This window comes from Copadichromis virginalis, linkage group LG7 (genome assembly GCF_057382275.1).
Source record: "Copadichromis virginalis isolate Kocher_CV1m ecotype Utaka linkage group LG7, C_Virginalis_male_GT1.1, whole genome shotgun sequence".
Classification (NCBI taxonomy): Eukaryota; Metazoa; Chordata; class Actinopteri; order Cichliformes; family Cichlidae; genus Copadichromis; species Copadichromis virginalis.
In genome coordinates, this window is record NC_140624.1 from 67,616,326 (window position 1) to 67,638,870 (window position 22,545).

The following is a 22,545-nucleotide window of genomic DNA, read 5'->3' on the forward strand; positions in this document are numbered from 1 at the left end:
TACTTTTAGATTCCAGCCACGGTGTGGCTTCAGTGCTGTGGATAGTTTGGATCCACACTAACACTGCAAAACACCAAAATCACACAATAGCAAACTAACTTGCTGAGCCAAACTCTGTGTTGTGTAAGGTGATTTGAGTGTTTTTTGTCAGTGGAGGCTGGTGGAGTGTAGTGGCTTCACTTTCCCAGTGAAGTTCACTTTCCTCAGTCAGTGATGCTGACCCACAATCGTTGTTGTTATTATTGTTAGATATTAAATATGCTTTGACAAAGTTTATTGAAAGTTCTGAGTAACCAGCTGCTTTTAAATGACTTGTAAAGTTGACCTGTTGCTACAGCAGAAAATGCAAAGATGTGCATTTTACATTCAGACTAAAAACCAACAGATTTTTGATCCATATTACTCAAATGAGACTTCCCAGTGTGTTGGAAATCTCTCTGGTTAAACGGTCGTACAAATGTAAAACGTGGTGACACTGATAATGCAGCTCACCTGTGTTTCATCAGCTGATCTGTAGGTCGTACAGCTTTTTGTAAAGCTCTTTTACATTTGCTTGAAAAATGACTGAAGCTTTTAATCAGTTACTGATTGCTGATTAAGTTTATACTTGTAATACTAAAAAGTTGTTACAAGCTTCTTATCAAAGAAAAATCCATTGGTTTGGACATTAGTGGCAACATGTGAGTAGTATAACTCTCTAAAGCTTTAATGAACTTTATAAGATTTCCCAGGATATACTCACGTCTTATCCACGCAATGGTTTGGAGATTTCCTTAATGTTGACATTAGCTACAGCGGAAGATGGAGGACAGAAGACTGAGGCTGCAGGAAGAGGCCAACAGGTACAGTGAGCTTTTCATTAACACAGTGAATTAAACTAAAGCATCTTTGTTTTGGTCACCTTAAATGTAAATGTATAAGAGCTGTGCACTCCTCTTTGTGCTCATGCCTGATGCAAGCTGGGACAGGAAGTTATATTTCTAGGGAGGTGTTATATGATGACCGATAGGTTTGCACTGTGAATTTCATACAGAAGTATAAAGTCCCTGCAATAAATCACAGATGTCAGGAAAACTGGACACACTTTTGAAAATTATTTTTTAAAAGTTCTGTAAATAACTTATTTTTTTTAATGCACAGATTGAACTCTGTAGCTATAAATAGGTTTCCATAATATTTCTCATTTCTTTTCTTCACACCTGCATGTAATTAATTCCTCCTTCTATTTGCACATTTGGTTAACCAGACATGACAGTGATCCTGTATTAAGTATAACTTCTGTGCTGTTATTTATAGCATTTATTGACCAAATTACAGTGTTTATAAACTGTGTAAATAACCTACTGCATAATAAACCAGAGATTGCAGGTTTCTTGCTGGGGTTTTGCAGTCAGGACAAAAACATAGTGGCTGTTGGAACCTCAACAAGGGGATCTGCTTCCAAAATTAGCGATCACTGGCAGGCATACAATTTCAGTAACCTCTCCTGTGTGTGCGTTCGTCATTCCAGGAGATTTGCAGCGTCTGGGGCAATGACTCCAGAGGAGCGAGAGCAGCGTATTCTCTACACCAATGTTCTGGAATATGAACAGGACCATGTAAGTTTAAATGCTATTAAAAAGTGTTGGCAGGTGTAAATGAAGATTAGAAGACTTTGCATAGCAGCAAATAATTCAAGTACAGTAAACAAGATGGCAAACTCTGGACCTACATATTTATTTCCTCTTCAAATCTCCAGTTTCCAGCAAAGTATCTTAGTTTGTTCCAAATCACACAGAGTTGCATGTTGTTGTTTTTCTACTGATGCAGTGTCGATGCACAGCAAGTTACAGGCAGCCCACGTTTCAGCAGTCCCCTCTGTTTTCTTTCACAAGTTCTCAAGTATTGAGTTTTATGTTGGTTAATTAATGACTAATCACTTAATAGACCTTTATATATGTGTTTATGACGTTTTTGTTTTGGCCTCTTTAGGATTGGCCCAAACAGTGGAAAGCCAAAATGAAGAAGACTCCTGATGTCTCGTTAGTGTCAAATCTGGTCTCCTACCTGCTCAGGTAACTGACAACAAGGTGGAAAACGGTTTATTTTTCTTGTGTGGAGAAATACCTGTGCTATTTATTTGTGCTTTTTTTTTTTTTTTTTTTTTTTTTTTTTTTTTTTTTTTTTTAACACAACAAGACGCAGTCAAAGCATTCAAATGTTGTGACTGCTCAGGATTGTCCTTTCTGGGTTTTATTCAAGTATTGGGGTGTTTAAGTGGTGTTTTGTCAATCAGAAGGGTAGTTTGGCTTGAGTGTCTGGAGAATTGCAAAGAGACGAAACCAGGCAGTAAGCCGAAACTAAAGTAACGAATAGGGAAATATGCATAAAGGCAAAAAACTGTCTGCCACGACTTCAACAACACCAGAGAAATTGAGCTGAATTCGAGGATTGATTTGACTTTCTCTTTGTCCTTTGGTTTGACATGTAGTTAATAAAAGTTTCACTTATTATTATCAAATTTACAGTAAAGTTAAACACAATAATAAATCATATACAGCACAGATTTTATAGAATATGCATAAACGGTTGTGTATTTGCTTCAGATGGTTTAACTGTGCTACAGAATTAGGCAGTCCTAATCCTGCATGTACTTGTTTCACTGAGAGTAGTTTGGACTTCTGGTAGAGGAGCTCATATGCGTGTACACACACAGCACCGCGCGATGACAAAGCAAACACGTTTGTCAGAGTTTAGAACGAATGCAGTCTGAAGAGAGCTGCATGCCTTTAATGAAGAAACACTCAGCTCTAATCCATTTTAAGACAAGTGAAACACAATGTAGTGCAGAGTATTTACAGATGAATGATAATGAACCTTCTAAAAGATGTTCAGTCATTTAATGATCTTTAATGATTTCTGGAGCACAGTTTGTTATTAATCTGTGGACTTGGAAAGTTTTTAAATTGTGTTATCCCACAGCCGTTTCTGATTTTGCATCGTCAGTGGATTCTGTTATCGCTCTTAACTGTGTCCTCAGCCGGTCCGACCACCCAGTTGTGAAGCTGCTGAGGAAACATCAGTACCGAGTTTACAACCGGCTGTACCCCATCGTTAGTAAAGGTCTCCCTAAGAGTCCCGCCATGCCACTGAGACCACGTCACAGCATTCACAACCCACTTCATCCAGGTAAGGGGTTGGTTTGGAAGACAGTGGGTTCATATTTATGTTCTCTTGGCTTCTTTTTTGTGCAAACTAGTTTAAATTTTTGTTAATGAGGATTTGAGACAGAACACTGGATTCAGCTCTACTCTGTATGGGCAGCATTTAGAGGTTCTGGACTCGTGATGCTGTTAATTGGAGTGAACCAAGTTACGTTAATGGTGACATGTTCTGAATCACACAGAGACTCCGAAGAGACCAGTCAGGACAGCATGTAGTACCCAAAGTGTAAAGAGCTTCAGCACAGACTCCTTGATTTCTCCCTCGCGCTCCCACAACCTCATCCCTAAATATGAGGAGGAAGAGGCGGAGGAGCCCAGCGAGCAGGGGACAATGGACCGGGAGAACTCATTTGAAGATCTGGAGCAGTTTGTGACTCAGATGGATTGGGTTCAACCCCCCAGCAGCACAGACGACACTGCCTCGGATTCAGATTCGGTCTGCGATTTTTCTGTGCCGCTGGAGCAGGATGAGAGCCACGTCCAGGAGCTGGAGAAGAGAGCGCTTAAAGAACACCTGAAAGCTGTCGTCAAGGACGTTCATATTGCAATCGGTGAGCACAGCTTGTTGTTTTGGAACAGCAAACTCTTCTCTTGTCACGACATTTGCATTCATTGATGGGAGTTAAATGATACGGCTGTGTTCTGTCTTTCAGATCAGCTTCTGTCTTTGTGTTTGCTGTCCTTTGAGTGCCTAAACACTGCCAGCTTTAAGGACCTGTGTCTCGCCAGCATTGAGGAAGCCTTCTTCACACCTCTGTGGAGCGCCCTAGTGGCTCTTTTCAGGTAGTGCACCTGTAATCCTCAGTTCTGTGCCAGAGGCACAAAGGTGCCGAAACACCAATAATCAAAGAGCTGTTTAGATAATAGAGATCTTATAATCCACTATGGCCAAATGTAACCAAATTCTTGAGAAATATAGTGCATAGAAACTGCTTTCCTATTAAATATTAAATTATACGTACTATTAAGTAACTGCCTTACTGCTTCTAATAGATTATTCATCCAGATTTGAACACCCAAATTTAAGCTTGGCTTCCTGCAGGTCGTTAAAAGTCTGAGTTCCCATAAAACAGATATTTTTAAGGTTGTGAAGAAAAAATAAGATAAAACAAGTTAACATGTTTCTAACATTGTTGTCCCTTTATCACCCATATTTATTAAATTTAAGTTTTAGTGTGGGACGAAACACTAGGAGGCATTAATTAGTGTTGGTGACATCTTTAAATCCCCAACAAAATTCAAAGAGTCATTTATTGTCACGTAAAAGAAATGTGACAAATACTGTATAGTAATGACTTCACTGTTGAGCAGTCATGCAAACTGCTACTTAGTGCAAATAATAATACACAATTTTAGCTTTTTACAGCCTTAATTAAACTCGCTAACTTACTGTTAGCAAAATGTTCTTCTGTCACAGAGTGTAGGGTGTGAGACGGTGCTCTTAGGAAAACACAGGTGCAGTGCACGTGCCGGTTCAGATCTAGAGGTAATTTGTGAAAACGTTTACCTGAATTTAAAAGGTTGCTGCAGAGTAGAGAAATGGATCAAAACAGGCTGCATGCAGAGAGAAATGAGTCTTAGACGTATGTTATGCTGTCTGCTTAAACTGGATGGAAAAGGCTGCTACAAATGTAGCTTTCAGACTGTGTAAAAACACTTAAAAAGTTCATTTAACCAGTGGGTCAAGGTCTCTGACCAGCATGGGGCAGTGCTGCTCTTGTTTTTGCTCAGCTTCCCTCATCTGCTGTTCTCTGGTTGGGTTCTCAACTTGTTTGTGTTGCAGATTTCGCTGTAGTTGACTGTGATGGTACTTCTAACATTATTGTGGTTTATATTTGATTCCCAGTTGTGTGCTGTGCCATTAATTTTCCGCATTTCCTATACTCAACCTTTAGTTTAGCTGGATTCAAACAAATTCAGTGGTAGTTGGTGTCGTGGCACTGAAGTGAGCTGGGTGATTTAGATAATTAAGATAAATATAAAAAATATGTTTAAAATAAAATTTAAAAAAGCTCTTGCAAGAAGCCAGAAAATTAGAGTTTAAAGATTTTATGTCGGAAACAGCTTGAAATAAATTTGAGATCCGATCTTCAGCAGTATCCCTGTGTTTGTCGGTCAGACCCGCCCTGCGCTGATGCATGATTTCAAAACACGAACGCTCAGCTGGAGACTTCAGAAAGGTGACATCACCTGCATCACCATGGCTGTGTTCATCCTTTATATACAGTCCACTGTTACCACATGGAAGCTGTATCGTTTCTTGAATGACGGAGGAGAATTTTAAGTTTTATTGATACTAATAATTATGCATCAACTTGCCATACTTTTTACTTTATTGCAGAAATAAGAAGTGGAATAGCAAGAATTCTGCTCTGCAGTGTCTCGTGGTGATGTGCCCTAATTTTAGCTAGAAGCTAAAGTGGAACTATTTTTGTTGAGTTTTATGTTAAGCAGGTATGAGGGTGTCAGACAATGATCCTGTGGAAGAGCGATGTGTTGTGCTCATGTTCTAAATATTAACAACCACGTCAAGAAATAAGAAAAGCTTCTTGATTCTGGGGTTTTTATTCCACTTTAGGGTATGTTTTTAATCAATTAGACAGCAGGAGCTCAGTCTGTGACAGTTATCCAGCTTAGTTTCCAGGAAAGCTTTAAAAAATTATTCCTCATTCTGCCATCGACTAGGAATAACCTGGAGTTTAAATATCCAAAATGTACCCCCTACACAACCACTACCAGGTTTTCATGTGACGCTTCCCAGACTTGTATCATTCTTTGCTCCGTTTCCATCATTTAGTTATTTGTCCGTTTGTTGGATTTCGCTCTGGAGCCATATGTCTTTGATTTCAGGAAGGTGTATGTAGAAAGGGAGGAGGCCTACGAGACCAGTGTGAAGCTGTACAGCGATGTTTCACCTAGAGATATCGGCATTCCCTTGAAACTGTTTCCCCAAAATACCGGTTCCCCACAAGGTTCCTACCCCTACGGGTCTGCTATCCAGGAGCTCAAACTTCTCATTCATGACCGATGTCCACAGAGGAAACTGGAATGCATTGGTGAGTCAGATTGTGTTGTTTTTATTCTCGTTTACACAAAGGCAGAGTTTTGGGATGGAAAGCTGCTCTTAAGAGAGGATTAATTCCAATTGAAAGAAGAAATACACCCTTTTCTGGCAGAAAACCATGGTCTGAGGCTTGGTACTGCTCTGCCTCTAACCTCCTCACGCTAATTTTTATTTTAGTATTTGCAGGTTTTGAAAGGTACAAAAAACATTTAATTTTGCTTCGTTAGAAGGGTTTCATGTTTGTTCGAAACTCTTTGGTGACTGGTGACGTGTCCTTTTGAATTTTAAATTCAGTCTGTTTTTAATCATAAGACCTCACATTTATAGAAAACTAAGTGTTATTATTCATCAGCATTAAACTTTACTAAAAGCTCTCTGCATCTGTAAAGTGTGAGGGCAGCCAGCCGTTAGGTGCACGTCCTCAGAGTGAAGAAGGCATAAGTCAATTCTTCTTGTGAGCTTTAAAGATAAACAGTTCTTGGCCAGATGGTCTCTGATGTCACTCTAAACCAGCATTTATGTATTTGCACTAAACCCAGAAAAAAACATTTTGTTCAGTAAATGATTGAAATAATAATTTTGTACCTTAAACTTTGCTTTGAATCCATTTTTGTCAGTCTCAGACCTTTGACAGTCGGTCTGTTCTCACAGCAGCTGAAATCTAATGACTGTGTGGGCTGACTCATTATAAACAGAATATCAGCCTACTGCCTGCTCCTGTCACACAGTCTGCTTTAGGTCATTGTCCTGCTGTAGGGGGAAATAGCCTGCGAGGTCTATGGCCGTTCCCTCCACTGCAGCGCCCGAGGCGTTCACACCTGCTCCATGTAACATGTCAGATATTTCCGAGCACGTTCTTTCTCATCAGAACACCTCAAACTCCAAATAAGATTCATCTGTCTGTAACACTTTGTCCCAACGCATCTGTTTAATGTCCCAATGCGCCCTTTGTTTTTTTCTTTCCTCTCAACTTTGCATCCAAACCTGTTTCTCTGGCTGCTATCTCTAATTACTGGGTCAATACTTCGATATCTTATATTATATTTGAAGCATTCAGTCTGTATTGCAGTGCTCCATGAGTTTTATCGTTTCTTGTGTTTTGTTCCAGTGAGGACGTTACGCCTGATCTGTGCCTGTGCCGAGGATTACAGGTGTCTTCATGAAGGGGACGCGACTCCCAAAACAGCGGCCATGTGAGTAAATGATCAGCTCCAGTAAGTATCTGGGCCTTTACTGTGGTACTGCACTGACCAATCTTTCTTTTTCACTAACACACAAAAATGACAAATGTAACTGAGAAACAATGCAACAGTTATACAACACAGTGGTGTATTGTTCTTTTAGTTGAATTGCTATAAAGTACACCTCATTAAACTTAAATGAAAGCCCTTTCCTCATTGCATATTCCTCCTAATAGGAAGGGAAAGACTCTTCCGAGATCCGCTCATAAGTACCCAAACATCATTTAAGGGGTCCCTGCCTTGGTAGCTGCCCTGTCAGCTCTCATCACTGCTCATTTAGGTCTGGCACAGCAGGCGCTGTCTTGGGTCTGTTACCCTCCTGTAGAGCGCCTCTTCCTGACCAGGCCCAAAAGTGGGTCGTCCTGGCTGAGCCTGCAACACACCATGGTCCAGTGAGGAGGTTTGGGGAATAAATGAAAAGGGATGGAGTTTTGTGGACTGAACAGTGATACCCAGAGACAAATGCTCAGTAGGTTGTAGCATGCATAGGGTTCAGCAAATTAAACGCGTTCTTTGTTGACAGAGTTGGACCAAAACTTTGTAAAATAAATGGCAGCCGAGCTCTGCATATTTCTCATCGTGGCTTCGTATTATCGCTGAACTGTATCCGCTAGAGAATGTGTTAAAATCAGCATGAGTTTGGGCTTCATCTGTAATTTGGGCTGACAGTATTTTGGCATTATTATTTATGCAAACAGAGACTGAGACTTCTAGTGACCGCAAGTAAACAATGGGTGGGGATCATAGTCCTAGAATAAGAGCATTTATGAGGCTGTTAAAAGGACCACACTTAAGTTAAGGTTAGACGTTTTATAATAGGACTCGTAACAGTCGACTCAAAACCTAGGGGGGATATGTCAGCAGCTTTTAAATGGGTTTTATGTGTGATTAATGCTTGTAAAAATCCTGTTTGCTCCAAGAGTCAAGGGGGAAAACATCTTCCTCCTTCAGAAAGCTCTTGGATACGTTTTCTTCTTTGTACACTCCAGTTGTTGTTGTTGTTGAGCGGCTGAGGCAGTGTCTCCTGCTCCATATCTGTCTCTTTGCATCGGAGCGCTTGTGACGTGATGAGACACGGCAGTGGAAGAGTTGATTGGGCGCAGCACTTCTCAAAGCTTTTGATCCAGAAAAGTTGTGACGTTGAGGGATTTTGATGTGTACCCTCACGACGCTAAAAGAAACAACTGGGCAACAAATGTCTCTCCAAGAAATGCAAACCTAATCACGCTGCACTTGTTATGTGGAAACACGAATCACGCTGTGTCCTGCCACAGCAGACATTTCAATCGGTGACTATTTTAGATTTCACAGAGCTTTGTTACCATCTTGTAGTAAAGATGAAATCTCCAGGTTGGACTGGACTTTGGCCCCAGACTGCCAGCGCTGGCATGTTTTTCTTTGCTGATTGCAGCTCAGTGCAGGGCCATATGTGACTGCTTTTCTTAGTCCCTTTTAAATACAGGTTGCCTTTGTGGATGTCACTGTGACTCACAGAGTGGGTGTTTTTAATCCAAGGCCTGACTCAGATTGGAAAGTCGTTTTTTAAAAATCTAATCAAGATGTTTCACAGACAGAGTGTGTGTGTATGTGTTAATATTTATGTTTATATTGCATATTTATCTCTCCTTGTGTATATCGAGTACACCAGTGCAACAACACTGAAGCGCACTATTTATTGTTCGCTGCGTGTTTCCGTATGGATTGATCTGCTGCAGCGTTTCGGTGCCTGACTGGTCCCCCAGCTTTGTCTTCCAAAGATGCATCTGGTCAGGATTTGTGTGCTTTGGCTTTAGCTGGTGTTTCGTTGTTCAGTATATAGAAAATTTGTTTAAGAAAAATACAGCGACAAAATGTAATTTAAACTTCACATCACGGCGCTTCCTGCTTTACCTTAAAAATTAAGATTTTTATATCATAGCCATTTTGTCCTATTTCACCCAGACTCGCACTGGGATTAGGGTTGGGACTGTTTCCCATTTCCAGTGTGATAAAGGCGAAGGTGTGCTATACCAACAGAGTCTCGCTCACATATAATAAAGGATCTAGCCTAACAGTTTAAGTGCTAGTACCTCGCAACATTTTCCAGGCTCTTCTCTACTTTTGGTCCACAGTTACCTGAAGTGATTCAGTCTGATTTTACTGTGTATTTGTAAAATTGCTCACCTGCCTCTCTGATTTTTCACCATACCCACCCCTTGCACACAGTGGAATCTCTCACCAGTAAATCTTGGACAAACCAGTGTCTCTGCAAGTGAGGAGGCCCGTTAAGCTCTACTTTAAAATCAAAGCAGACAGAAACATCCTCATTCTGTTCTTCTTGCTTTAGTTTTGAGATGCTGATGATGGACTAATGTAGCTGCTACCCACACATGGATTAATTTCAAATGGTGCCGTGTGCGCATATTGGCTCACGTCTCCTTCACTTATATTACCAGACACGACCTGAAATGTTAGTGTGGCAGATATATTTAAAAAATGATTCTGGCTGTGATTCAGGATGATCGTTAACAGGCTGTTGGAGATCCCTCCGAATGTTGTTGGTCTTTTCATTGATCATTGACCCAACAACACTAGTTCAATTAAATATTCCCTCAGAATTTAGACGGGTTTCCTTTGGGGTATTTTTTGCTTTAACTGTAAAATAAATTCTTTGTATAACCAAATTAGAATTATTTTTCCTGGCCTTTACCCTTACTCTTTAGAATCTAGTTTTAGTTGGTGGTTTGTTGTTTTGTTTTTTGTACTAGTTGTCGTCTTTTTATTCTGTGAAAAGCCATCTAGTCCTTTTTTTTTTTTCCCTTCCTCTTCTATTGTGATCCTCTGTATTCCCTCTACATCCATTTAATCGGGAAATTTTCTGTCTTTCTGCTTCTGCCGTTTGCATTTTTAAACTTGTTGTCCACTAAAGAGCCCTGCAAAGCCATAATGTGGCCTAATCTTCCCTGAGAGATCAGTACTTGTGCATGTGGCTGGACTGCATTGTATCCTTGGAATGCAGAGACACCAGTTTTCGTGTGAGCGATCGATGTGTATGTTTACAGTAGTGAACTCTGAAGATTAGAGTTCAGGGCTTGCGATTGTGTGAGTATGTGAGGTCCGGCTCCCAGCGGTTACATGAGCTCGTCCACACCTTCCAGAACCCGCAGGAGGAGAGTATCCAGTTGCATGTGCACCGGGTCAGTGGAGGGCCAGCAACCTGCCTTCTCACGCAAACTAGCAAACGAGCAGTTAGCCCTGCGTGTGAGTCCTGATAAACAAATGGTCACTGTCTGCACACAGGGAAAATGCTATCAAGCTGTCATCATCTCCCAGGCTGCAATTTGTCCTCCCAACAGATCTCAGAAAGGGAGCAAAGGGGGAAGGAGGGGGGAGGAAAAAAAGCTTTATCATTTCCATCCCCGAACAGGCATCCCGTTAAGAGCTACGTTTGATTTAGTTTCCTTTCAGTCCCCTGGAGAGTGCATGCAGTCATACTCTGTGAATGTCACTCTTTTTTTCCCTTCATCTTTATTTATTTGCTTTTGTTTTTCCCTCTTACTTGAACTTACCGCCTCCTTCCTTCCTTTCCTCTGACAGCGGTGCAGACGACCTGTTACCCATCCTGTCCTACGTGGCTCTGCGGTGTCAGTGTCCTCAGCTGGTGTCTGAATGCGCTGCTTTGGAGGAGTTCATTCATGAAGGGTGAGTCATCCGCATGGAAAGTGATGATGTCCCTGGGAGCAGATAAACTTACAGTTTGGTGCATAAATACATAAAATAACAGTAAAACGTGAGTATTTTGTTAACATGCTGCCGCTCAGTAAAATCTTATTTATTCCCAAGTTTAAAATTAAGAAACTTTTTGTCTGAAAGGCTGTAATGAGACCTTCCTCAGCTCTCTTAGTTGCCTCTTGTAGTGATTCTATATGAAGGACAAAACTAAAGCTTTGCTTTGCGTCGCGCTTCCATCCAGCAGTGAGCAACAATGGCTACAGGTAGATCAGAGTCAGCCAATCACTGACGACAACCAGCACACCACCGCAAAAGGACAAGAAAACACTGTGGCTTCAGGTGGTGCCAGTGACAGCGTTAGTGAGCAAACAAACAGGGGCTGATAGTTGGCTGTAGCGTTTCAGGCCCTCGGGTGAAGACTGCAGTCGGCATCGGCTGTATATTCTTTATGTGGAGGGAGAGTTTGGATTTTGGAATCAAATCTAAACCAAATTTCTTTCCTCTAGCTAATGATACTGAAGACTAGCTAGCCTGCTAGTTCATTCAGACTCATCTGAGAAGTTGCTGATGGTTATTTTAAACTGGGCAGCTAACGTTGGCCCTGTTTGTGCAGAGTAGCTAAATTAGAGCTAGCTGGCTAAAAATATCCTTACTTGAGAACATTATTGTTATCGAAGTCACAAATATTTCATCAAATAAAATGGAATTCAGAATTATGTTGATTAGAATCTGACTGCTCGATGTCTGCTGGAGACACAAACGTGACAATAAATAGCAAACACACTGACCATGAGAAATGATGCTGACACTGGGTCTTCTGTGCAGATCTAAATAAACACAAAGCAACAGCAGTGCTTCCAGTTTTCATCTTTGTCAGGGTTAAAAATCCAAATCAAATGTTTTTCAGGCTGAAGTTTTGTTCTTTTCTGATGATGATCGGTGCAGAGCACGCTCATGTCACCAGAAGCAGCTAAGTGCTGTTCTGCTTGAGCCATACGTCTTTGGCAGAGTAGCATGTGAGTTTACACACCACACCCAAAAGGTCTCGTCATATCTCCAAAAAGAGTGGATTGTAAAAGCCGGTTGGTTAGACTGGCATTGGCTGAGGAATGTCAGGATATTTGGGATTTGGTTTTCTTCTCTATAAAAGTGCAAATAAAGTCCTTGAGTTTAGATCATTCATGTTAGAGGAGAGACTCCCATTCTCACAGAAATGCGTTGAAGTAAAAGCTGCATGAAAAGTATAGAAAGATGGGTTTTTAAAAGAATAACTGACCTCGAATCACAACGTACACTTAACTCAAATCAGAGCAGTAAAAAGAAGTTTGACTTTAAACTCAGCCACAAATGTCTCTGATATTTTCATCTGAGGGAAAAAAAGCTGACTGTAAATTCCTTAATTAAGGAGTTAACTTAGTTTTTAGTCTGCAGTGTGAAGGATTAAACGCTGCGTTCACTGATAACATGAAAGTGCAACTGTTTGTGCGCCGCTACCCTGATCAGTTTGTCTATGATTGTGACTTGGATAAAGATCGGAGAGCATTTTATGAGTAATTGATGCAGAAATCCCGCTAACTGTAGTGGCTTCACAAAATGTTTCTTCTCCTTTTTTCCTTCAAATGCACGTTTTGTTCAGAATTTCCAGATAACAGCTGAGCGATAAGCATCTTATCGCTTTCCTCTTTCTGTCCCCTCTCGTGTCTCGATCCTCTTAGCCCCGGACTCAGAGTTGAGTCCTGGCCTCGTCTGCATCTCGTCTGCTGTCTCTAAAAACCTCCTTGGTTATGACTTGATCTTTTCATATAGCATCCATGACTTTCTTTTGCTCAGCCTGCTCACCGTGTAATGTGTTCATAACTCCAAAAGTGGAGAAAAATTGTTAGTGTAAAACTATAAAACCTTTTACTATCATCCACTTCTCTGTTTCAGCTATTTGATAGGAGAGGAGGGATACTGCCTCACCTCCATGCAGAGTGCTTTGGCCTATGTTGAGTCTCTGCAGCCCGGCGTAGCTCAGCTTCCTGCGGGAAAGCTTATATGAAACAGGTAAGGGGATATCCATACATAACATGGATGCTTTGAAGATGAGCTTTTCTGTAAAGGTTATTGTGACATTCGTGTTATTGCACAGTGACTTAAACATCCTGCAGAGAATAAGCTTTTCATTACCATCTACCTGAGGGATGCATCAGTGAGATTAATGGGTCAGTGAGGTAACCTGTGAACGCAACCTGGTCAGCTGCAAGTAAAACATCAGAGCCTGACGTGCCTCTGACAGTCAGACGTGTTTGGGCTCGTCTCATTGTTGTGTGCATTAGGGAACATAAACACATAGTGTTGGTATAGCAACTTATTAAAATCATGTAAAAATTTATCTTGGTGTTATCACATATGTACTGTTGAGCCATGCCTGACTGATGCGGCCAAATGAAGCCCAGCTGTAAAGTTACAGCAGTGCAAAGTGTCACTGGAATTTGCCTCCATTCAGATGGTGACGCTAAAACAGTTCGCTGACACTGAATCTGACACTTCTGCTGTGGCAGCTACAAGAATACAGATTAAAACACACAGACTGGTGCAGAGTCGGCGCCGAACATACTGAGTAACCTTTAATGTTGAACTGCGTGCAGTTTATTTGCAGCTGTCACTGTAAAATAAATATATTTGCCCCCTTTTATGTGAGTGCACGCAGAGGCTGAACCAGAACACCTGGGTTAACAAAAAGTTAATAACCACGTTATACCTGTGACCTCTGACCGGTGTTTAGAGTTTGAAAAACAACTGGTTTCTCTGATTAGTTTAATCACAAAGTTGAACTCAAATGCCACCTTGGATAGCTAGCCAAGTTACAACTAACTGCCTCCAGCTTGCATAGCTCGTACTGCAGGAAGTTGTCAGCCTGGCAAATTTACAAGGCTGATCAAACTTGTGAGTTTGGATGAATTAGCTCAAGTCATCCAGTCGTGACAGAAGTTTTCTGCTTTAGATAGCTAGCACTTCATCTGCATTAGAAGCCATGCAAACACTGAAAGAAGAAAAGTGGATTTATGGAGTGCCATGTCTGTGTCTATTATGGCTCATCCTCAGCGTCGTGGCTTTACCAGGGAGTCAGCCTTTACTGCTAGCCCCTCTGCAGCCCTCTGTGAGAAGTCCTTTCTGCCTCACTTAGCCTTCACGTCCCAAAACTGAGTAAAACCTGAGTCTGTAGCAGGAGGCCCTGCAACCACTCGGATGAACAAATTGACTCCAGTCTGTTTATTTTTTGTTTTTCTTCAACCAAATCTCCTTTGTGCCGTTTGTCTCCTGCTTACCGTGTGCTCTCAGGGACTGCGTGTCAGCCACCAGCAGAAGTCTGGTTTGTAAACAGTTTTTAAAAAATTATACACAAACATTAGAGAAGTCTGCTCTGACAGAATTCAGTGCTGTTGGTCATGGAAAAATGAGAACGCCGCCAATTTCACAGCAAAATGCTGCAGCACGACCCGTCTGAGTTGACTGACACTGGAAGTGCCGCACACGTGCAGATCCTGAAATATATGATGCAGTTTCATCTGAACGAGCAGACCGATGGATACTTCTTGTTGTGTTTTGATCTGCTGTTAAACGAGCGAACACATTTCCAGTTTTGGCATCGTTCTGAAAAGCTCATCTGGAGGAAGGTTTGAAGTGTGGATGCAGTTGTGAAAAGAGGTCGTTGAGATGGAGCGATAGCCGGAGTGAAGTAGACTGAGACTGATGCATTACACCGAGGGATGAGAGTGTCACTGAATGGCCTGTCTGGCACCCAAGGTGCTGCTCTGCAGGATGGGGCGTGATGACACTGCACGTTACAAAATGTGACATTTCTCAACTGGCGTCTCCCAAAACTCCCAGTGACACAATCATTCCACTACAGCCAAGTATTGAACTCTGCGGACTGCTGCGCTGCACAGAGCTGTCAGCAACCGCAATCAGCTCTGTGCCGGAGAAGCAGATTTAGGTTGAATGTCTGGTTATATATGCTGTGTAGATGCTTTTCCGTGGCTTTGGCTTTAAAGATGATCAAAGTTCAGATTGGTATTTGAATGCTTCTTTTTAATAATGTACCATAGAAATCCCAGACCGCCTCTGAAGTAAGAAACGGTCATCAAACACGAGTCGACATGCGTTATGTCTGACTGTCAACAGTTATTCTTACTGCGCATTTAATCCCAGTCACTCAAAGTTACCAACACTGACAGTGGAGCAGAGACACGACCACGAAGCAGACTTACAAGTCATCAATCTGCAGCAAAATGCTGAAAAGGTCAAATGCCCGTCTCTCTCTGTACTCAGATATGACCTTCAAAACATCAAGTGCAGGTCAGAGGAAACTGGAGGACTTATTGTTAATGTGCAGCGAGTTTAGGCGACTGTTGCAAGAAGCCTAACAAATTACAATGTTGGCTTACCAAAAAGCAGCTGTTTGACACATTACTGTAGCTGGGCATGCCACGATGTGTTAGTGGGTACCAGTACATTCATGGTTGTCAATACCTAATAGTTTGATTATGACAGTTTTAAAAAATTGTTAAATACTTGTTTAATTTGCTCACACGGCAACGGCAGACGGTTGATTTAAAATGGTAACGTCATGTTTTTGACCCGGACTGAAATGTTAGCGTGGCTGCAGAGTAGCTTACTCATGTTACTGCAACATTACAAACATTTTATCCTGTGCAGCAAAGTGAATTTCACACGGCAGCCTTCTCAAAAATCTGTAACGTGCATTTCAAAATAACAATGCAGAGTTCCTTCATCCCCGAGTCTTACTGCTCCTCCTATCGACCAATCACTGCAGAGCTTCAAGTCGCAATCTTCCTGCATTTGCAGGCATCACCCAAGAGCAGCTGTACCACCTGTGATTGTTTCCACCAAGCTGGTAAAAACATCAGCAACACAAATTGGCTCAAAGAAACTTCCATAACAAATAAGCTTTGATATATTTGTGAGTACTGTGCACGTAGTTCTACCCGCAGCTAATATGCAGACCTTGTCCTTGGTTAGGCTGAATAACCAATCAGTACCAATATGAGATCAAACAGTTGGAAACGGCAGCAAAATGTCTGAAGACGGAAGCATCAAATGAACAGTGTGTTCCAGATCTGTGGACTTCAACAGACGACCGAACCAACGCTTTTTACATCGTGATGACTTGCAGTCTGCATTGACAGCTCCCCTTGTGGTTACAGCTTTACGCCTGAATTATCTGACTGAATTTAAACGTCAACTTAAAATAAAAGACTGCTTGTAGTTACTTGCAGTACTTTTTCCCTTCAACCATAAAAGGCCGATGGGGTATTGTAGTCGCTCCTTTTCTGGATTATCGAGGATGCCGCTGTCTGCTCTGAGGCGCTCAGAGTAATGAAGAGTCCTTTTGGCCTTTCCTCACCTGGTTGTTTCCAGTCACTGTGTTTGGAGCAGTCGGCCCCTGATGAAAGCAACAAAACAAGTTTCGTTTATTAGCTCATCAGTGTGAAAGATGAATCTGTGTTCATCAGAAGACGTCTGCTGGTCCTCTAGTGACCCGTTTCATGTTAGGCACACGCTTAACTACTAGTTTGTTTCCTTGTGTTTTTTAATGTGTATATTTAAGCTTTGTAGCTTTGTGTTTTGTATTTTAATCTAACCCTACCCTGAAAGTACTCACCGCTGACCTGGTTGGTGTTCAGAAGGTGTATTATGAATTTTGGTAATACCCACCACCACCCCAACCCCCTGCAAGATGGGATACTTGTTTCCTTGATCCTCTTCAATAAGATCCGGGAGGATACAGAAATGGCCTCATGCAGCTCATGCAGTGTAGATATTATATTATAAATGTATTGCCAGTAAAATCTTTCCCCATTGTGTGTTGTAGGCTGCTGCACATCCTTCCGTTCACCCCGTGACCCCTGCTGCAGTACATAAAGGCTCCAGCTGAACCTGCAGCTCCCTGAAACTGCATATGCATATTTTCTTGCACACATACAGACGTACGTTACATTTAACCAACCAGAGGGACTAAACTGGTGCCGGTGAGCCTTTTTGACCCCATCAGCGCCTGCTTTGGGACCTGTTGTGTTTTCAGACTGGTTGAAGTTGGACTTATCCAAGGATTGCTGTGTTTGCTGTCCAGACTTCTTCTGACACGCCTTTCTCTGCAGAAAGGATTGAACTACTACTTCTCTCCATCTCAAATGTTTTTGACCTTTTTGTGTCCGCGACCTGAGCGCGGCACGATGACCGCTTCCCTGCAGGGACTGACAGGCTCCTCCAACTATGTCTGAGGCAAATGCTGTAACAGAAAGCAAATATTCATGTGTTAACATGTTACTGAGAATAATTAGCGTGGGCTTCATTTACTCTCTCCAGCTGATGAAAGAAAACAGCGTTGCTAATGCTGATTTCCACCTTTATTGGCTCCAGTTGGACTAATTGTTGCTCTATTTCAAGTATGTAGTTATTAAATGCAGTTTAATAAGAGCAGTTGCTGTTTGTAGCTCACATTCCAGTTATGCATGAATGACTTTAACTTCAGATTTCCTAAACTCATCGACTTACAAGTCCCCAGCACAGCTGCACGTTGGTGTTTCAGCTTCCTCTGCTTCCAGAGGGGAGGGGCTGAGCATTTATCCACAGGAGGCTTGGAGTGAAGTGATGTTTACGTACAGTAAGACGAATAAAACTGTCGCATCGGCATCAAAGAAAAGCAGTGTGAATGGGGCTTTAATGAGGAAAAGGGATAATGTGTCAAAACTTAATCATCTGATTCAGGAAACGATTAAAATGTGAAGGAGTTTGATTTGAAAAGCACTACTGAAGTTTACAGTGTGGGGTGTGCGTGCTTAGACTGAGATTTGGAAAGTCATCTGTTCTAGAGAAACTCTTTTTAAAGGAATGACGCACATTTATAATTTTTGAATGCTTGTGTGTGTTTTTGAGGCATTCAGAGGTGAGGTTGTGTTGGATGTTCAGACGGACTCGGTGATTGGTGGAGATGTAGTGGAGGAGGAGCTCTGCAGTGTTTAGGTTGGGTTTTACTAACTGCAGGCACTCGGGTTGCTTTTCTCCTCATGTGGATGTTTTCCTGCACACTCACATTATCCAGGTTATTTCATAGCTTTTTTTTTGTATCTTAGAGTTTTAAACCTTATTTTGACTCCTTCCTCCCCTCACATCTACACATATTAGATACTTGTCTTTTCTCTGGAAGCTGAGTCTTCAGTGCTGGGATGAGAATCAGTTGGGTCCACTTTCTTTTCTTCTTTAGATTAATTTCCTGCATATTTGGTGGAAACCAGTAGCTCTTTAAATCCCAGAAATCCTCAGTGCAGGTCAAATAACGTGAGCTACACTTCAGCTGTTTGAATCATTTACACTTCAGTTTACTGGATGTATCTTTTTTCCCTTTTTTGTATCCTCCCAAAACATGTGACATTTTTGGGGAGAATTTACTACTGCCTACAATTTCTGACAATTACATAAAGACTTGCCTCTGTAACGTTTACACAGTTAATAAAAATGTCAGAATGTGTTTTGTAAAGACGACTAAGGCGTCGATTTAATGTAAATGATTTATTGTCCACTGAGTCACGGTTTTATTGAACTGCTGTACTGTGAAACTTTAAAAATGATGAATGTGTTGGACAAATTAGACAATAAAGAGAAGAAATGTTGATTTGTTTTGTTTCCTATTCTTTTTTGTTCCTGTAGAGGGAAAAATACATTTCAAATGAAATGGTCAAAATGCGTTTGACTTTGAGTCATGATACCCCGAGCCTAGCAACGATGTCAGACTTTTATCTTAAGTGTGCCAGACGAGTGAAACTTCCCTTTCTGTCCGTGTAAAGATGTTTGACTGTATGAATACAACATGTTGAAATTGTTGAAGTAAAACTTCAAAAGATCTGAAATGTATAAAATTTCAGGAGAAGCTGTAAAACTTGCAGTTCCTCTGATGACCACTGGAAGCAAGTTGGTTTCACATGTTCAAGTATCCAAGTTTTCAACATTAATAAGTACATTTGCAGTCTGATAGAAAAGAACCTCTCTGGAGTTCACGCGTTTGTACGAACCCCCCTCTCCCTGACCTTAATCCAATAAAACACCTCTGGGACGTTATCAGTCAGGTTGCACCTCAGCTCAGTGATCCCCCAGGATACCATCAGTCTCCTAACTAGGAGCCACGCCCTGGCATGCATGCAAGCATGGCAGAGCTATTTTGAGTTGCTGCAATTGCGTGTTGGCAAAACGGACTAGCCTACCTACCGCATCTTTCTTTTTTTTTTTTTTCTTTTTTTTTAAACTTTGAATTCTGGGCCCTCTGTAGGTTGATAATTTTCATTTCCATCAAGTGATGTGCCATCTGCTCATCCCTAACACATCGAGTCCATATCAGTAAAGATGGCCAGCATGATTTATTTTTTCATCTCCTAAAATGTTCCTTTTAACTTCTTTAAGCAGTGTGCATGAGCTCAGATGATTATCACAGCAGGTTCAAAGTGTAGCTGAAAGATCAGTGTGTTTTCATACATCTGGTCTATTGATTATCGTGCAGGAGAGTTTCCTGCTTTTGCAATTTAAAAAAGAAGCCATATGGAGGTTGGTAACCTCTAATTAGTGATCCGTTAATCAGTGATACAACCTGGAAGATGTCTGGTCTTTATTAACAGAGGGAAACAAAAGTCACTGATGTGTTTTTCCTAGTTTGGTTTTTAAGTCGCTCGGTTGTTCGGGTGTCTGTGTGAGGATGAACCCTGGATCGAGCAGGAGGATGTGATGGGCACATGGCTGAATAACAGCAGAAGCCTGTAAACTCGAGGAAAAAACATGCCACTCCGAATCAGAGGCCGCTGCAGCACCCAGCATGCCTCCATCCTCGCTCCGTGTCTTTTGTCCCTTTTCCAATTCATTTACAGAGTTGACCCAGGACAAGTGGCTCATCACTGACGCTGCTGCATGAACCTGAGCGCATGCACTCGCTTTAAGTTTTCTCTCTTGCCGGTGTTCTGCTGTTTTCGCTCTCACTCAAGGTGTGGAGAACATTAAGATCAGAGCAGCGTTTATAAGAACAGCAGTGTTACACACGTCGTGTCTGAAAAAGTTTGAACCTTTTGGGGATTTTGTTCCCATGAAGAGCAAACAAACACGACTGTCAGCATAAATGTAGCTGAAGCTAAAAGGCTAAAAGGGAGACGTTAGTGCTTTTCCTTTTTCTGCACCCTTCCCTGGTTAACTAACATTGTTGGTGGTGGAATAACTAAAGCATGTGTGAGAGAAAACAAAGTGAAATTATTTATTAGACCATTTTAAAGTGTCCAGATTAAAGAAGGTAAATGATAAACCAGGGTCGAATGTCAGGGAGGCTTTCAGAAAGGACCAAGAAAAGAGAGGACTGCCTGTGCATGTCGAGGGCTGGATGTTACGGGACTACTCTCTTCTTCTTTTAGCTGCTCACCTTCCTCCTTCTCACCCTATCCCAGCTTCCTCGTCCATCTCGCTCTGCACGGCCTCCTTCACCGCATCCATAAATCTTCTCTGAGGTCTTCCTCTTTTTCTCCTCCTCCCTGGCAGCTCCATCTTCAACCACTATCCCTCCTCTGCACATCTCAGCTTCGCCTCTCTAACTTTGTCTCCAAACTGCTCGGCCTGAGCCGTCCCTCTGATATTCTCATTTCTAATCTGCTCACTTCCGCTATAAAGAATAAAAAAATCAGAACATGAATCGTAACTTTTACTCTGCAACTCAACAAGACAACAAGGGCAGCGAGCTCCTCGATGAAACAATTTGATAAAACAAGTTGAGTCAACCCCGTAAAGAGTGCCAAAGGCTTCAGCAAATAAATGTTTTAAGAAGAGTTTTAAACTCAGAAAGAGAAGAGGCCTAATGTGCACGGGCAGATCGTTCCACAACTTTGGAGCAGCTACAGCAAAAGCACGGTCACCTCTAAATTTATACTTAGTAATGTGCTCAGACTTGACGTGCTGCAGCATTTTGCACAACCTGCAGACGCCTAATGGACGCATCTCTAACCCCACAATACAGTACGTTACAATAATCCAGCCTAGATGTAACAAAGGCATGGATTACTGTCTCAAAAAGCCGCTTTGATAAGATGGGCTTTATTTTGCTCATTGCCTCAAATGAAAAAAGCGAAATTTTACAACAGCTCTGGCCTGGCTTTCAAGTTTATATACGTTCAGATTTCACCATAAAAATCCCAAACTTGAACAGGAGCCACAAAACAAGAATCCCAAAACATAACCAGGTCCAGGGACCGATGCACCTCGAGTCAAAGTGCGATGGTCCCAAAGCAAAAGATTTTCTCGTGTGAATGTTTTACTGAGTAAAAACCCGCCGTGATCATTGTCTGTGGTCCTGATACAGATCTGGGTCTAAGTGACTCCACCAAACACGGCTGCTGTCACGAGATGTTCTCTCAGTCTGTTGTCACGCTGTAAACCGCTTTAACAATCCACATTTTGAACCAATGAGTTCATAATGGAGACGGTTAATATGAAGCGCTGCCGCGCTGCAGCGTCTGCGTCCTGCTGCTGTGGAGCACGCTCCGGTGGAGACAGCACGACTCTGCTCCCCTCATCTCAAAGCTGGCCGCCGATACGACACGAGCTTCTGCAGTGAGTAAACCGATATTAATCACTTCCAAAGTATCGAGCATGCTGACAGCTGTTGTTGCACAGACACTGTGTTTATGGGCTGGTGACTTCTCTGACCCTGTTTTCCACAGTGCCTCCTCAGGCAGGGAGAGATGATATGTATCAGCCTACGGTGTCGCCCCATGAGTCAACATGCGGTGTGTCGGTTTGTCAAAAATGGAAAGTTGCAGCGCTGCTTCGGTGAGGTCTCGCCGCTCTCACGAAAGGCAGAGCAGCGCGCTGCCAAGATCGAGGCTTGTTTTTAACTTCTGATATAAAATTTTAATTCCTCTCGTCTCAGCTGCTCCAGTGTTTAATCAGAAGCAGATGGGAAGTTTGACACACGCCACCAAACTGCTTTTCTGGAACCGTTTATCCTGCTCAGCTCAGCACTATTGAAATAAATCTATTTATCCGGCATTTATCATTCAAACATTTTTATCCTCAAAAATGCAAATGACTGTGTGCTTTTCTGCTCTAGCTGAGCACTCAGAGGGCTTTTACTAAAGCAAGCTCACCCATTCCCGTCCCTGCCTGAAGTGCTTCTACACCACACACTCTCGGGGATTCATCGGTGCCGGTGTTTACAACAGGAACCGGGGATTGAACCACCGCCCTTTCACTTAGTACCTGCTCTACTTCCTGCACCACAGCCAAAAAATAAAAATCC

General features: G+C 42.0%; 1 protein-coding gene across 1 annotated transcript in view; it reads left to right on the top strand.

The window, feature by feature from the left end:
* The window catches only part of vps9d1 (VPS9 domain containing 1), a 34,777-nt gene extending 15,880 nt beyond the window's left edge, over nucleotides 1-18,897 (top strand). Inside the window, exons 7-17 of the mRNA XM_085464911.1 lie at nucleotides 790-842; nucleotides 1,511-1,598; nucleotides 1,972-2,054; nucleotides 3,020-3,168; nucleotides 3,386-3,754; nucleotides 3,857-3,986; nucleotides 6,054-6,259; nucleotides 7,376-7,460; nucleotides 11,085-11,189; nucleotides 13,149-13,265; nucleotides 17,098-18,897. Coding sequence (XP_085321037.1) covers nucleotides 790-842; nucleotides 1,511-1,598; nucleotides 1,972-2,054; nucleotides 3,020-3,168; nucleotides 3,386-3,754; nucleotides 3,857-3,986; nucleotides 6,054-6,259; nucleotides 7,376-7,460; nucleotides 11,085-11,189; nucleotides 13,149-13,260 — 1,380 coding nt within the window. The 3' untranslated portion in view covers nucleotides 13,261-13,265; nucleotides 17,098-18,897. The remainder of the gene's footprint in view (nucleotides 1-789; nucleotides 843-1,510; nucleotides 1,599-1,971; nucleotides 2,055-3,019; nucleotides 3,169-3,385; nucleotides 3,755-3,856; nucleotides 3,987-6,053; nucleotides 6,260-7,375; nucleotides 7,461-11,084; nucleotides 11,190-13,148; nucleotides 13,266-17,097) is intronic.
* Nucleotides 18,898-22,545: the final 3,648 nt, after the last annotated feature.